General features: G+C 41.0%; 1 protein-coding gene and 1 long non-coding RNA gene across 4 annotated transcripts in view; one reads left to right on the top strand and one right to left on the bottom strand.

Moving 5' to 3' along the window:
* The window catches only part of ext1c (exostoses (multiple) 1c), a 78116-nt gene that overhangs the window by 46708 nt on the left and 13506 nt on the right, over positions 1–17902 (top strand). For all 3 annotated transcript variants that reach the window (XM_079878118.1, XM_079878120.1, XM_079878119.1), the window contains exon 4: positions 12672–12765. In XM_079878118.1, coding sequence (XP_079734244.1) covers positions 12672–12765 — 94 coding nt within the window. The remainder of the gene's footprint in view (positions 1–12671; positions 12766–17902) is intronic.
* LOC307162688 overlaps positions 1–17902 on the bottom strand; it is a 39279-nt gene that overhangs the window by 18152 nt on the left and 3225 nt on the right. The window contains exon 3 of the long non-coding RNA XR_013821966.1: positions 6226–6289. This is a non-coding gene — a long non-coding RNA (uncharacterized lncRNA). The remainder of the gene's footprint in view (positions 1–6225; positions 6290–17902) is intronic.

Below are 17902 nucleotides of genomic sequence, written 5' to 3'. Positions count from 1 at the left end.
CACAACGGAAATGCTCCCGACCACTAGACGGCTCTCGGAGCGCAATAAAGTTAGTTTGACGCGCTACCACAGCGCTTGATCCCTGAGGGAACGTCTGCCAATTCCTCCAAGTTGTTAAAACGTATAATTTGTATTAATTAAAATTACTTTTAACATTCAAAAACAGACATGTTTCACAAAGCTTGTGGTTCCTAGTGACCAGACTGACTTATTATAGGTGGAATTGTGCCAATACCTTCCTATTTCACCAAATGGCTTTTATTTTTATTTATCAAATTATATTATAATAAATCAGGGTTCACCAATCTCGGTCCTGGAGGGCCGCTGTCCTGCAGAGTTTAGCTCCAACCCCAATTAAACACACCTGAACCAGCTAATCAAGGTCTCACTAGGCATACTAGAAACTTTCAAACAGGCGTGTTGGAGCTGGTTGGAGCTAAACTCTGCAGGACAGCGGCCCTCCAGGACCGAGATTGGTGAACCCTGTAATAAATTATACGTTTTAACCACTTGGTGGAATTGCCAGACGTTCCCTTACGGATCATGTGCTGTGGTAGCGCGTCCAAGCATTCTCGAGTATAAATCAAATACACAGCTATAATTCATGTAGGTTATTTTGAAGTAATATTTTATGTCGATATACACTGTTAAAACTAATCGTGGTATTGATATATTAAGACTGCTGACTCTATAGAACAATGGCTAGGAAAACTAACTCCGAGAGCCCTCAAGTGGTCGGGAGCATTTCCGTTGTGTTGTGGCTTTATTTCGTTGTGTTGTGGCTTGTTTCCGTTGTGTTGTGGCTTTATTTCGTTGTGTTGTGGCTTTATTTCGTTGTGTTGTGGCTTGTTTCCGTTGTGTTGTGGCTTTATTTCGTTGTGTTGTGGCTTGTTTCCGTTGTGTTGTGGCTTAATTTCGTTGTGTTGTGAACTTATGTTTGCTTTTTACATTTCGATGTGTTGTGCACTACTGGGCCACCGTACCAAAGAGTTTGGAAACATTTAAAAGCATATGAATGTTGTTCCTGCAAGAAAAACAAATGTTAGTTGATTAATTAAAGTTGATTAATTAAAAAATCCATCACAAAGCGTTTCAGACACTGAGAGAAAAGAGCTGATGCTGCAGTGGATATTATGAGGAAATAAGTGTTTTTGACCTTGAATGCATGTAAATCTTTTGTAGGAGACTCAAAAACTAAATTAGGAGCCATTAAAATAGCACAATGAGGCACTTTAAAACACACACACACACACACACACACACACACACACACACACCATGAAGAGGAGTAAAGAGTGTTGGTGTAAATGTGTGCTGAAGGCTGATAACAGATGAAGGTGTTAGCGATGCGAACGCGAATGCATTTCTGCGTGACTCATAACACAGGCGGGTGAAAGGTGTGTGTTCACACACAGCTCTGGGACACCAGCCAAAGCTGTCTGGAGTGTGTGACAGAAAGTGACAAAATGAAGAAGAGAGGCTTATCATGCTGTTGTGGAGTAAAAAAGAGCCTGGGATGAATCAGATTAAAGCATCTGCGTGGACTCGTCTCATGCACACACACACACACACACACACACACACACACACACACACACACACACACACACACTCACACCACACACCACAACATCCAGGGATATCTGCAGCACAAACACAGAGAAAAATGGGATCTGGAAGGAGGACGAATTGAAGAACCACAACAGAGAGAGTGAATGTGTGTGTGTGTGTGTGTGTGTGTGTGTGTGTGCGCGTGTGTGTGTGTGTGTAAGTTACAGATGGCATCCAGTTTCTGCTATAATAAGACATAATAAGATGAGGTTTGGACTGGTGCTGTTTTTCTCTCCCACACTTCATCCGTTTACCGTCTCCTTTTCTGCAAGACGATCGTTTTATTCAGCAAAGACTGTAGCCTAAAGAAATCAAAGTCCCAAATTCAAAACTTGCTTGGTGAGCAAAGTTGTCATATCCCAGATAACAAAAAGCTTTCCTAATGTTCATATTAAGTTCTGAAAATGTTATTTCTGAATGTTCTCTGAATGATCAAAACGTCCAGTTTTTTGAAAATGTTTTTTCTTGGAATGTTTGAGGGAACATTCCGTTTCACAAACATGATGGGAACGTTACATGAAGGGAACGTTACATGAAGGGAACGTTACATGATTGGAACGTTACATGAAGGGAACGTTACATGATGGGAACTTTACATGATGGGAACGTTACATGAAGGGAACATTCCGTTTCACAAACATGATGGGAACGTTATATGATGGGAACGTTACACGAGGGGAACATTACACGAGGGGAACGTTACACGAGGGGAACGTTACATGATGGGAACGTTACATGATGGGAACGTTACATGAAGGGAACGTTACATGAAGGGAACGTTACATGAAGGGAACGTTACATGATGGGAACATTCCGTTTCACAAACATGATGGGAACGTTACATGATGGGAACGTTACATGAAGGGAACATTCCGTTTCACAAACATGATGGGAACGTTACATGATGGGAACGTTACATGATGGGAACTTTACATGAAGGGAACGTTACATGATGGGAACTTTACATGAAGGGAACGTTACATGATGGGAAGTTGGGACCGTTACTTTTAAATGTTCTCATTCTAAAACAAGTTTTTATAATACTTTCAAAATGTTCCCTGTTAGTTACAAATACAAATGGCAAATGTTTCTTAGTAAACGCATATCATCATATAATTTTAATCCGTGACTTCACAAGTGTGTGTGTGTGTGTGTGTGTGTGTGTGTGTGTGTGTGTGTGTGTGTGTGTGTGTGTGTGTGTGTGTGTGTGTGTGTGAGGACGGCATAGAGAGAACATTGGCATCAAAGAGAATTCATATACCTCTATTACATGGTCTTGTATCAACATGAAGGTTTTATATTATATTTTATATTTATTTTGTGATAATGGCTCTGTGATAGTGGTGATAATATTGATGTCAATGTAAATGATTTTATTAGTGTAGAAACTGCTAAGAGAACACAAGGACAGCTATGTAGGTTTACATCAATATCATAATTTTCTCTCTATCTCTCTCTCTCTCTCTCTCTGTGTGTGTGTGTGATTTAAACTGAGAAAGCTGATGTAAAATGAGTAACATTTGGCTCACAACGGTTCACAATACATTAGGAGCTGATAATAACAGACTGTCTGACTCCAGGGCTGGAAATAGTCTCTGGAGAAACACACCCTGTGCCTATAGATTTCTACTGTGGGTTTGTGACGTTGTTTCGGTCTGCCATGTAATCATGCTTTATATCACAGTGAAATGCTCTGCTTTTGAAATGTCCAGGGAAAAGTTACAGCTCTTGTCAGAATAGCGTTCATATACGTTTGTTCTTGAACTCAATACTTGTACATTAGTGTAAATCATGGCCTTTAATCTTTTGAATGGTGATCTGAAATGTCTCTCAACCATCAACCAGGCCGTATTATACCCTTTCCCAAGTCTTGATGTAGTTTTCAGGCTCTATTATTTAGAACAGGTTTTCCGGCTTGAATGTTGATCATTTTTCTCATATTCTCCATTGTTGCGGCTCCTCTCTTCCCAGTCTGTCAGTAACGCTCTGTTCACTTCCTGTCTCTATGAAGCCCCTCCTTCTGAAAAACACACTGTGCTCTGATTGGTCGGCTGGAGCAGTGTGTTGTGATTGGTCGAGCGCTTTGAGTGTGTTTGGGAAATGTCCCGCCCCTTACCATAACCGCCAGTTTAACACACTACTAACTAACTCAACCAGGCCCCGCCCCTTTATTCTGCGCATTAATTATTATAATGAGGAATATTGTGACGTGTTTGTTCCCGGAAGAAACTCAAGACTACAATGGAGGCGTTTCAGGAGTTCAGAAACACTGACACTGATATACAGAAGATCATCCTCAAACAGCAACATTACACACTAAAGACAGATGTACATGGGAAAAAGCATCATCGGTCCTCTTTAATTGAATGGTTTTGCCCCTGAGCTGCATTGTATGCGATACATACACAGACAAGCACAAACCAGATTAAATATCTAATCCTGCAGACAGCAAGAGAAGGACAGAAGGTGTGTGTGTGTGTGTGTGTGTGAGACAGAGAGAGAGAGAGAGAGAGAGAGAGAGAGAGAGAGAGAGAGAGAGAGAGAGAGAGAGAGAGAGAGAGAGAGAGAGAGAGAGAGAGAGAGAGAGAGAGAGGGGAAGAGAGAGAGTGATTTACACATGACCTTTGTCCCTCTGCAACGGATGAGAGATGAAGATCAACAGTCTGTCAAAGAGGACAGGACACACCCCGTGTGTGTGTGTGTGTGTGTGTGTGTGTGTGTGTGTGATGGGTAGGTTTAGGGGGAGGGTTTGTGTGTGTGTGTGTGTGTGTGTGTGTGTGTGTGTGTGTGTGTGTGTGTGTGTGTGTGTGTGTGTGTGTGTGTGTGTGTGTGTGTGTGTGTGTGTGTGTGTGTGTGTGTGTGTGTGTGTGTGTGTGATGGGTAGGTTTAGCAGTAGGGTTAGTGTAAGGGGACAGAATATACAATTTGTACAGTATAAAAACCATTACGTCTATGGAGAGTCCCCACAAAGATAGCGAACCAGACGTGTGTGTGTGTGTGTGTGTGTGTGTGTGTGTGTGTGTGTGTGTGTGTGTGTGTGTGTGTGACAGCTTCAGTCTGGCTAGTCTCTGCATCAGTGCTTTATAAGCCTCAGTAACTGCAGCGCAGAGACGCAGCCCAGGGCAAGGTGTGCGAGTCCGTCCTCTACATCAACTGGTTTTGCTTCAGGACCGGTTGGACATCGAGTACCTGACCGCCGTATTTCATATCGTCAGGGTCATATTTTCTGTTACCTAGCAAAATATAATTGCTTTTTGGAAATAAAGGGACTGTTGCACAACCGGTCTATGGGAGCAGCTGTCTGATTTTACCAGATTCTATCAAGTGTCTGATGAGTTTGTGGCGAAATACCATAGACTTTGATATGAAGATACGGGAAGCTTTTTCTTTTCCCTTTTATAACTTTTACCTCTGTGACTGTGTGTGTGTGTGTGTGTGTGTGTGTGTGTGTGTGTGATTAGTATGTTTAGGGGTAGGGTTAGTGTAAGGAGACAGAACATACAGGTTGTACAGTATAAAAATGTACCATAAAACATAACAAAACTGAAATAGAATCTTTTGTAACATTATAAATGTCTTTCCTGTCACTTTTGATCAATTTAATGCATCCTTGCTGAATAAAAGTATTTATTTCTTTCAAAAGCTTGCTGACCCCAACAAATGATTTACTTATAGTTGCCTCTGCATATTACACTGAGTTTTAACACTAAAGAAAATTGCACACATTAAATTGAACCTTCTAACTCATTAACTTTGCCAGCCCTGATAATACACACTGTATAGGTATACAATGCATAAATGCAGAAGTTCACATCATCAGCATTCACCAGTATGCATACTATCTTTCACACTCGCCACTTTCAGCACAAACAGCCTCTCTTTCACCCACTCATTCACACACTGGTTCTCTCTCACACACACACACACACACTCCGGTCCACAGCCGCTGATGACAGCTGAGCAGCCGGGGAATGTTTAGCAGCTCTGATACACAGACAGCACAACAGCTGCTCTCTCAGTGCTCTCAATGACAGAGAGAGAGAGAGAGAGAGAGAGAGAGAGAGAGAGAGAGAGAGAGAGAGAGAGAGAGAGAGAGAGAGAGAAGCTACTGGCACCTGATAGGAAGTAGCAACCTGAAACGGGAAATAAGTAAAGAGCAAAATAGAGGTGTGGAGCCAAAGGAGGGAAGGAGGGAGGGAGGGAGAGAGAGAGAGAGAGAGAGAGAGAGAGAGAGAGAGAGAGAGAGAGAGAGAGAGAGAGAGAGAGAGAGAGAGAGAGAGAGAGAGAGAGAGAGAGAGAGAGAATACATGACCTGCAGATGTGATTCTGATATCTGATAGTGAGTCACTGACTCAATCAATTCATTCAAAACTGATGATTCATGCAGGAACAAAACAAGTGACTCTATTAATGAGTGAGTCACTGAATCATTCGCTCAACTGAGTTGTTCAAAAACACTGATTTGTGCTGGAACTAAACAAGTGACTGTATTTACGTATCAAATATCTATATATTCGTGTAATTCATATATGTTCATATCATTTTTGAATGATCATTTACTAATATATAAATGAATTATAATAAAGGGATTTTTTTTTAATATAATTTACTCACCTTCATGATTTTCTTCCACATCCTGACTGCTCTTTTCCATGGGGACGGATGTTTAGACGGAGCCCTAAAAAGTAAATAAGAATATGTTCAAAGTAATCAGTATGACGCATGAACTATAATCACGTGACAGCTTTGTGTAAGAAACAGACTGAAGTGTAGTTTAGGACTGTGACTAGACTGTGCATTAAATCCCTGAGAATACACACACATTCCTATTGACTATTGTACAAAAGATATCATTCTGTTGTCCCACACACACACACACACACACTACACTGTTCCACTATTTGCGAGTAAATGGCTTCATTATAATCCTCTAGAGCAGACCGAGGAAGAACACACACAAAGCTAGCGCACACAGCATTATAAAACACACTGTGCATATAAACCAGCCCTGCCTCGTGTTTCATCGCCACACACTCTCAGAGACGACTGATGCATTGGCTGATAAACAGCAGTTCTCTGACAGGTAGTAAACCGAAGAGCAGATTAGAGCGTCTCACAATCCACAATGTGTGTGTGTGTGTGTATGTGAGAGTTTGTGTGTGTGTTTGCGAGTGTGTGTGTGTGTGTGAGTGTGTGAGTGTATATATGTGTGTGAGAGTGAGAGAGTGTGTGTGTGTGTGTGTGTGAGAGAGTGAGTGTGTGTGTGTGTGTGTGTGTGTGTGTGTGTGTGTGTGTGTGTGTGTGAGAGTGAGAGTGTGTGTGTACGAGTGAGAGTGTGTGAAAGTATGTGTGTGCGAGTGAGTGTATATATGTGTGTGTGTGTGTGTGTGTGTGTATGTGAGAATTTGTGTGTTTGTGAGTGTTTGCGAGTGTGTGTGTGTGTGTGTGTGAGTGAGTGAGTGAATGAGAGTGTGCTAAAGTGTGTGTGTGCACAAGTGAGAGTGTGTGAAATTGTGTGTGTGCGAGTGAGTGTATGTGTGTGCGTGTACAAGTGTGTGTGTGTGTGTGTGAGAGAGAGTCTGTGTAAGTTTGTGTGTGCGAGTGAGTGTGTGTGTGTGTGTGTGTGTGTGTGTGCGAGTGAGTGAGTGTGCGTGTGTGTGAGAGAGTGAGTGTGTGTGTGTGTGTGTGTGTGTGTGTGTGCATGTGCGCGTGTGAGAGTGCGTGTGTGTGTGTGTGTGTGTGTGTGTGTGTGTGTGTGTGTGTGTGTGTGTGTGTGTGTGTGCATGTTTGTGAGAGAGTGTGTGTGTGTGCGTGTGCGTGTGTGTGTGTGTGAGAGAGTGTGTGTATGTGTGTGCGTGTGTGTGTGTGTGTGTGTGTGTGTGTGTGTGTGTCTGTGTCAGATAGTCTGTGTAAGTTTGTGTGTGCGAGTGAGTGTGTGAGTGTGTGTGTGCGAGTGTGTGTGTGTGCGTGCGTGTGTGTGTGCATGTGCATGTGTGAGAGTGTGTGTGTGTGTGTGTGTGTGTATGTGTGTATAAACTGCATAAAAAAGTCCAGCTGTGTTCATTAAGGGGTTCTATGCAGGAAGTTAATGCAAACGGCCAATGCATTTTTATTTATTTGCTCAAAGATGATGCATGTTGGGGCAGAAATGAAATCAACAGTGGGTCAGAGAGAGAGATGTGTGTTCGCAGTGTTTCCTCCACCGGGAAATCAACACCCCTCCTGCTAAATGCAGATAGAGACGCTTTCATACGAGTGTGTTTACACTCCCGCGGGAGGTTTCGCTCAGGCCAGCGAACGTGGGCTTGTTCTGCGGGGAACATTGGGTTCTTTCAGCGCTATAACGGTTCTGCCGACCCGGAGCCAAACAAAACGAGGCGAATTGCAGTAAAAACATCACTCAAATGATATCCAGCAAGCGGTTTAATCACACAGACACACACACACACACACACTCAGTTCAAACACCAGAAGCAACACGTGTTTATGTGTCGATGAGAAGTTCACTGACATGACATGATGCTGAAAATGAGAATATAATAATCTGGAGAGTGATATAAACAACCACAGATTTCAGCAGCGCTACGCCTGCATTTGCAGTCTCTCAATTATCGAATGGATTTATGATCAGTATTATTTCAGTATTATTTATATACTATTAACACTGACTGAACTGACCTCAGCTGAACAATGATACTATTGTCTTTTAGAGATTTGAATCATTATTTTCCTGTTTATCCCTGTAAAGCTGCTTTGAAACGATCTAAGCACTATAGAAATAAAGCTGACTTGACTAGACTGCCATTATACTACTATTATTTATTAATATTTTGAATTAGCTTTTATTTTATTTTTCAGTTTTAATTTTAGCTTGAAGGATTAGTTCACTTAAGAACTAAAATTTCCTGATAATTCACATGATGAGACACACATTGTGTAATCAGGTTGAAAGGTCACGCGGGTCAGAAATGTAGAGTAGGGCGAAAAACTCCCTCTCATTTTGTCCTCCAACTTCAAAATCATTGAAACTTTTTTTTTTTTTTTTTTTTTTTTTTTTATTTAGTCATTTAGCAGACGCTTTTATCCAAAGCGACTTACAAAGTAGGACTAGATTAAGCGAGTCATCATGAAGAGGCAAAAAACAAAAAGCAGCGCAAGAAGTGCTCAAGATACAAAGTTCAGGCATTATTCAGAGTAGCATAAGCCCGATAAGTGAGGTTTAGAGGGAAAGGGGAGGTGTTTTTTTTTTTTTTTTTTTTTTTTTTTTTTTTTTTATGAGGTTAAGTGCTCCCGGAAGAGATGGGTTTTCAGATGTTTTTTGAAGGTTGTCAGGGATTCTGCATTCCGGATGAGGGTGGGGAGAGCGTTCCACCAGCATGGAACTGTGAATGAGAATGTTCTGGAAAGTGATTTTGTGGCTTTCTGGGATGGAACCACGAGACGTCGCTCGTTGGCCGATCGTAGGCTTCTGGCAGGGATGTAGACTCGTAGGAGTGAGTGAAAGTAGGAGGGAGCTGAGCCTGTGATAGATCTGTAAGATCATTTTTTAAATGTCTTTACATGTTTGCTTAGTAAACAGGTTCTTACGCCTACGTCACGCTTGACCTTTCAACATGATTATGTAATGCGTGTCGCATCACAGCTAGTGCCAGACGAGCATTTGTGGTTAAAAGTATATAAATGTTTATTTTATTTTATAAAATGTCCGCTGGTTTGTCTAGATAAGACTCTTATTCCTCGGCTGGATCGTGTCGAGACTTTGAAGCTGCACTGAAACTCACATTTGGACCTTCGACCCGTTGGACCCCATTGAAGACACTATATGGTGAAAAATCCTGGAATGTTTTCCTCAAAAACCTTCATTTCTTTTCGACTGAAGAAAGAAAGACATGAATATCTTGGGTGACGTGGGGGAGAGTAAATTATCAGGAAATTAACAGGCTTGAGCGGACTGGGGCACCTTCCTGCGACCACCTCCACGGCGCGGGTGAAGACTGCTGCTTGGGCCGAGCGGGAGGGGCGGGGGTCACAGAAGGGCGCCCTCGGCGGCGAACAGACTGAGTTGACTGTGCCGGTGACTGGGTGGAGGCAGCAGCTGGTCGCCGGGGCAGTATGTGCTTAATAGCCTCAGTCTGTTTCTGGGCAGCCGAGAACTTTTGGGCGAAGTCCTCGACTGCGCCGCCGAAAAGGCCAGCCTGGAAGATAGGAGAGTCGAGCAGACGAGTCCGCTCGGCATCTCGCATATCAGCCAGGTTAAGCCACAGGTGTCGTTCCTGGACCACACTAGTGGACATCACCTGACCAAGGGAGCGTGTGGTAACCTTCGCCGCCCGGAGAGCGAGGTCGGTGGCGGCACGCAGCTCATCAAAGAGCCCTTGGTCAGCTCTGCCCTCGTGCATGTCCTTGAGCATCCTGGCCTGGTAGACCTGAAGGATGGCCATGGCATGCAGCGAGGCGGCGGCCTTCCCCGCAGCTCTGTAGAAGAGTGGACGAAAACCTACAGGCCTTGGAGGGGTGCTTTGGGTCACCAGGCCACGTCGAAGCACTCTGCGGACACAGTTGCATCGCAATAGAGTGTTCTACGGTGGGAACCCCAGTGTACCCATGGACCACGGCCTCATCAAGGGCAGAGAAGGCGGAGGAGGCCGCCGAACGATCGCGGGAAGACAACGGGGCCTTCCAGGATCTCGTGACCTCCTCATGCACCTCCGGGAAGAAGGGAACTGGGGGGAGGTGAGCTGACGGGTGTCAGCGGGTGCCACCCCCAAGAACAATCATCCAACCGCGAACACTCAGGACAGGGTGGAGGGTTCCATGCTAACCCGATGCTCGCGGTGGCCCGGGAGAGCATAGGCGTCAGTTCTGGTTCCAACTCAGACGGTGCTGGGACCCCGGAGGGAATCATCATCTCCAGAAGAATCCAGCTCGCCTTGTGATGCTGCGATCGACATCGATTCTTCCTCTGGAGCGCCAAATGCGATACGAGGCACATCCGTAGACGGCCCCCATGACAACATTTGAAACACTCGCGGGTTGCTGAGCTGCAGAGGGGGGTGTGGCCCAGGGAAGCATCGTCAGGGCAGTGTTCCACACCATAACCCTCAGATCACCCTGGCCACCAGCCAGGGCTCTCGTGGAGGGGACAGATCGGGGTGTGGCAGAGGGGACTCTACCTTTAGACAGGTCACGCAGTCTCGATCTCAGCTCAACGATGGTCATGTTCCCGCAGTGAGAACATGACTCATCCATGAAAGCTGCCTTTGTGTGTTCTAAGCCCAAACACGCAATGCAGCGATCATGCCATTCAGAGGAAGGCACGGCACGACCGCACCCAGAAACACACGGACGAGACATCTTTAAAAAGACATGCCCGTGCAAGCTCTTTTGTGAGAAGAAAACTTTGCAATCTATGCCGAGACTATGCCGAGACGGCCAGGGAGAAACACACACAATGGATGCAGACCGGGAATGTGAAACTCGCTGGAATCGCCTATGACACCAACACAGACTGGAAAGAAGCTCGTCTCGAAGAACACTCGATGACTCGATGAGTGAAGAGGACCTCTTGGCTCCGAAGCAAAAGCATATCTGCATGTTGCGGCATACTTCCTTATATACCCACGAGGTAGGGCGGAGTTACGCATGCAAATTCCGCAGACACATGGCATTTCCACTGCCATTGGCTCGTTTTCTAATACTCGAAGGTGATAGGCTTCTGAGCGAAACCCCCATTTCGTCGTCACTGACGTAACTCGTAGTGACCACGAAAGGGAACTCGAGTTACCTGTAATGCGTTACACCTAACACTGCTCTACAACGCTCTTGAGGGACTTTTTTCACTTTCCTGTGACTTTCAGCTGACAATTCATATTGAATGTTAGTTAGCATCAGTAAAATGTTTTTCTGTTGGCACTGGAACCAGATCTGTGGTACAATACTCAATCTCCATACTCATTAACACACTGTGGGATCTTCCCACCTTCATCCTCACTTATCATCCAGCGGTGGCAATCACACAAAGCTTCTGGATTCAGCGTGTTCTTAGAAACCATAAATGGTTGCCAGGGACAACAGCTCGAGGCAAAGACGACGGCTCGCTCAGATCAAAACCGCCTGTGGGTCTCAAAGGGCCTCTTTAAACAGCCTGTGAAAGCTTGCTCTTTGCATTGGCTAATAGGTTTCCTTAATGTTGCCATTTTTTTTCTTCTTCTTACTTTCAGCATCTTTGACACTTTGATCGAACAGAGAGAGAGAAAAGAAAAAGGAAATGGGGGAACTGGATTTGGAAATGTTAGGAAATGCTCATATGACCATCATTTTATATTATATTATATTATATTATGTTACATTCATTAAAAAGTTTGGAGTCAGTAATGTTCTTTTCTCAGAAATTAATTTTTTTTTTCAGCAAAGATGCATTCAACTGATCAAAAGTGACAGTAGACATTTATAATATTACAAAAGATTCTATTTCAAATAAATGCTGTTCTTTTCAAAGAGTCCTGAAATATAAAATATATCACAGTTTCCACACAAATATGACAGTTTTCAACACTGGTAATAATCATACATGTTTGTTGATCCTCAAATCATCATATTAGAGTGATTTCTGAAGGATCATGTGACACTGAAGACTGGAGTAATGATGCTGAACATTCAGCTTTGATCACAGGAATAAATTACACTTTACTATATATTCACATAGTAAACATCTGATTATGCTATTATGCCAATAAATGCAGCTGCTTTGGTGAGCAGAAGAGACTCTTTAAAAGCATTAAAAAATCTTACCGATTGCATATTAACTCAGTTTTACTATTCAGCCTTTTTAAGCTGATAATTCTATGCATCTCACTGTAATTAATAAATTGCACTGTTTGATTTAAGGAAGTTTTTGTGACTTTTTTTTAATAAGAATAACCAATATAAATTAATAATTTATATTTATTTTTGGATGATTTTTGGATCAATTAATGTAAAATCTGGCAAAACCAGAGCAATGTGACATTTGCCATATTTTAACCTAAACGTATTATTATTTTCTTCATTTTTCTTCATAGATTTGACTACCAAGAGCTGCTCCACAACTCCACCTTCTGTCTGGTTCCTCGCGGCCGACGCTTGGGCTCGTTCCGGTTCCTCGAGTCTCTGCAGGTAAAACAGTTTTTAATTAACTGAACACAGCCGAGAACGCTTCACAATCCGGTAACACTTTATAATAATGATCCGTCATTAATAAGTAACTATGCAGGAAGTAATGCAGGACTAATGAGTAGTTCTACATGAACACTTCAGCTACTATTAACTAATATAGAAACGAGCTTAACTAATCAGTAAGGAAATCTCATTTGGGAGATAGTTCCTTATTAGTTAATCAATAATTACTTAATGATATTAGCCTCATTGATAACTATTAACTAACTGACAAATTATAAAGAAGATTATGGTGTGTCTGAGACCATCAGTCATCATTTTTACTCTGAATATAGTCATCACTAGTCCTATAAGAGTGACTAGGTACTTGAGTAATTAGTGATGCATGTTATGACCATGTTCTGAGTAAAAAAAAGACAATCTTCAAGAACTACTAATGATCTCTAGACCATTATTTTAAAGTGAAAAAGATGTTTTTCACCATTTAAAATAATGGTCCAGATCACTAGTAGTTCCTGCATAGTGACTAGGCAACACTTGAGTTATTAGTGATGCATTTTATGACCATGTTGAGTGTAAAAAAAGACAATTGCTAACGTCTCAGATATGTTAATGTTGTGATTAGAAGGGGGGAGCCGGGACAGTTGAAACACTTTTCAGATAAATGTCATTTTAGGTTACAGATAGATTTTTTTTTGTGATCAACAACTCACATATGTGTTCTCTTAGTATCATGTGTTATTCGGTACAAATATAGAATGATTTAAATAAAAATTTGACTTGAACGGTAGTTGTGCTTCAGGCGGGACGATTGCAACACAGGGGTGGGACGAATGAAACATAACAGTTTACACGGCTAACTATTCATCTAATGCTTGTTTTTGTGACCAATACCTGACAAGTAACTTATGTACATATTGTTACAAATATATTTTGTAATTTATTTTAATTTAAAGGTTCATATTAACCATTTTTGTCATGTCAGCCAATAAACAATAGGCGATAAGCCTATGCGCATTTTGTAATCTTTCTAATAGGCTATTTTGACGAAGACAGACAAATACGTTTACAATTAATTTTCTTACATTTTTTCCTTGAGTCATATTGAGTGTTTGCTAGTTGAATAGCCTGTTATTATGAAGAAAACGAGGTCAACCAGAAGACGATAAATTAAATTTATTGAAGATTGGACAATTGATGATTATTAAAGAGATAACGTGTTGCGTAATTGAAAATGAATTTGCATTAAAAGAAACACAAGTCTAGGAACAGTATATGAATCTATGAACAGTATAGGCTATGACCAGGTTTAACTGGCAGGACGTGCGGTCGGGACGCCTCCTGTCATTAAACCTCTTTTGCCCTTAAAATAAACTCAGATAACACACACTTAAGGGTGTGTTGCAGTACTGATACACCTGCCGTATTATCATTACAATGGCACATGAAACAATAAATAGAACTTGTCAGTCAAAAAAAGCACCGCATGAAAGAATTCACTCACCGCACTCAAAAACAGCTTTGCGGCTTTAACTCCAAACCGGCACGACGTAAAGTAGAAATGTTTTCACGGGTATGGTAGGCATTGCGTGCAGTACGTACTAACGAAATTTGACGTACATGACGTGAGTGGTTTTCAAGGAAATCTCAGTGTTTCATCCGTCCTGCGTTTCAATCGTCCCGGCTCTCCCCTAATTAATTAGTAATTCTTTATAATTTGTCATAATTACCTATTAGTTCTTAATGATAAGTAATTATTGATTACCTAATAAGGAACTATCTTAGTCCTATTTAATATTCCTTACTGATTACTTAAGCATGTTTCTATATTAGTTAATAGTAGCAGCAGAAGTGTTCATGTAGAACTACTCATTAGTCCTGCATTACTTCCTGCATAGTTACTTATTAATGACAGACCATTATTATAAAGTGTTGTTACCCACAATCCCTTTAGAGATGCGAGGACGGTCTGGTGGATTATGAAAACAGTCAGGTCTCGGAGTCTCCCGGATAAACAGCACATTAGCCGGCGAGTGGAAAACCTTCCCAGGCGTGTGTATTCTTGTATATTCCTGGACGTCCTGCTGGTGTGTGTGAAAGGGCCGGAAGCTCTCGCTCAATGCATGAATCCGCAGAACGCTGGGTTTGGCAACGGCTCGACCCTCACACTGATTCCCTCGCATTTACTCCACATAAGCCCCTGTCTGAGTTCAGAGATCTCTTTTCTTTGGAGGAAGCCAAAGCCACAGAAAGAACTGGCAATTACAAGCCCTGCGGAAAGTTCTAGAACAGAGGTTCTCAAACATTCCAGGCCAAGAAGCTCCTGACCGGGCACTCTCAGAAGAAAAGGTACAAAAGCTGTGGTACCTTTCCACTTTTGTACCTAAAGTGTGGATATTGGTACCTTAAAGGTACAATATGTAAGAATTTTGTATCAAAATATTCAAAAAAACACTTGCAGAGTCATATATATTTCTTTCATTTGTGTACTTCCATTATCCTAAATGTTTCCAAGAATTTGTAAATTCAGAGAAATTCTCAATTTTATAAAGTGCCCGTCCCTGTTCACTTGTCGCCTGTCGATGACGTATTATCCGCGTTATCCCTGGTTTCCGCTCGTACTGCCGTAGTAACCATGGCAACAGACATGGAACACTGCGTAACGTCTAGCGGCGCGCTCACGCTGTTGTTGTTTCGTTCAAACATTATGGATCATGGCAAGCAGACTTTGGGACAAAAGGAGAACTAAAACGAGGATCAATATCAGCGCGGCGTTTTCGAGATGCCGAGAGCTAGCGTCCGCGGCTAACTTCGACTCGACAGAGACTCCGCTCCTGCGTGAGCTTTATTAGACGGGTGAGCAAATGTACATACAACTAATCAGTGTTATATAGCTCAACAAGATGAAATGTTAGAATATGATCAGTCTGTTACTCTAATGTTGATCTCGCTCACTGCTAGTTTCATACAGACAAACAAACACATAGAATAACATTATAACTTTAACACACTCAAATGCAGTTTAGTGTGATAGTGTAGACCGAGTTAAACAGCGTTACCACACAAGTTTCATTCGTCTAATAAACTGCCCTGTGTGAGTATTATTCAGCACTTGTGGGTAAGTTAGTCCAGTAGAGTGAAATGTCCTCATTAGGGTTGGGTATCGTTTAAATTTGAACGATTCCGATTCCAATTCCTTGTTTCGATTCCGATTCCTAACGATTCTCGATTCCGATTCTTTTAAGAGGCAGGGTCAAAAAAGTTTAGATAAATTTTAATTCTATGAACTTTTTACTTTTTATGAACTTTACTATGAATTTCTCACAGGGCTGTTTTCAACTACAATATAAATATCAAATCTATTTTAAACATTTTTTTTTTTAGGATATTTTAAATGAGCTAGCTAACCAACAGTCTTTCTGAAGGAAATAGTCAGACCTTCTCCATCAATTGCTATTTTCACTGCTAAAATGGGCTATCAGGTAAAATAGGCTAAATAAGGTTGTTTACACTCATGTGTAAATGTGTTTTCATGAATTTTTTTTTACGTTCGCCGGCATCGCGCGCAGTTTTCAAACGGACGAGCAGAGGACGAGAGAATATGGTTGTAACTTGCAAGATACCGAAGAATAAGAAAACATCATATAAGTAGGTTTTTAAGGTTTAACGTCAGGGTTGTTTGCTCTGAATACATTTTATGAGACGCTGTGAGTTAATAAGGGAACTCACACAGCGTCTCATAAAATGTATCGGTTCGCAGTTTAGCATAACAATCCATATACGCTTACACCTGTGCTAGTAACACACGCATTTACCATGCCGTGTGTACGATACAGTTTACAAATGTTTAACTAATGTGGGGAAGTAGGCTACAGCTGTCAGTGTTCAGCGAGTTAACATTTGGCAGTTTGAAATCGATTAGGTAGTTACCTCAGTTCAGAATAGGGCTAGAAATGATCAAATTGGTAACTTAGACAGCGGTTTCTTCTTCCGGAGAAAGAGGTTAGCGACCCCTAGTGGCGAAACATATTACATATTGTAGCTTTAAAGGTACATATGAGTACCTAAAGTGTAAATATTAGTACCGAAATGAAACAAAAGTGTTTCATGGGAAAGGGATTTCAGATCAAAGGTGTTAAAATCCTGAATCTAGTCACGATGTTCTCTTTAGTTTTTTCAGCAGTGGGTAAATGGCCATTTCTGTTCTCAAGCTAAGAGAATGTGTGAGTGACATAATGCCATATTTTGATCAATATCCATATTCCTGTAGTTAAGATTAATTATCATCAATCCCTTTTGCAGATTTAGTATCTAAAAACACAATTAGAACGGATTTCAATGCAAATTCGCATGTCCAAATTCAAAACAATGAATTTTCAAAACATTAATATTAAATATATTACTTTTTTTTTTCTTTTTTTTTTTTCTTTTTTTTTTATATATGTATTTTATATTATTTAAATATAATTCTGTGTAGTCTGTCAGGAAGAGCTTGGAATTTTTATAACAGACATTATCAATACCAGACTCGGACTCAACAGCATCTAAATGCTTATATTGATCAAATAAAAATTAAAATAAAATAAAATAAAATAAAATAAAATAAATGCAGTCACAGATGTGTGTTAAATAAGTTACATTTAATATTAAACATTATCAAACTGAACACCAATAAATATAGCTCATTATTCTAACTATAGGCTATTTATGGTTCTGAAGCTATGTGGCAATTAAAATAAAATTAAACTTCAGGATTTATCACTGATAAGGGTATAAATTAGATCCATAAATGTATTATTAATAGTTCTCAGAATAAACACTGCATAATATACCATGGTACATTTTCCTAACAGTGGCCGTTTTGTGGTTTCCAAACAATGTGTCAATTAAAATACAATAAATAAATAATAAATATAAAATGTAATTAAATTACATTAAATTATATTATATTATAAAAAATAATTATATTAAATAAATGCAGTCACAGTTGTGTGTTAAATAACATATATTTATCATTAAATGTTATCAGATTGAACACCAATTAATATATGTTCGTTATCCTAACTCTAGGCTGTTTATGTGGCAATTAAAAATAAAATTAAACTACATGATTTGCCCCAGTTCAGGGTATGAATTA

This window comes from Squalius cephalus (assembly GCF_949319135.1).
Source record: "Squalius cephalus genome assembly, chromosome: 8".
In the NCBI taxonomy this organism is placed as follows: domain Eukaryota; kingdom Metazoa; phylum Chordata; class Actinopteri; order Cypriniformes; family Leuciscidae; genus Squalius; species Squalius cephalus.
This window is presented reverse-complemented; position numbering and strand designations above follow the sequence as displayed.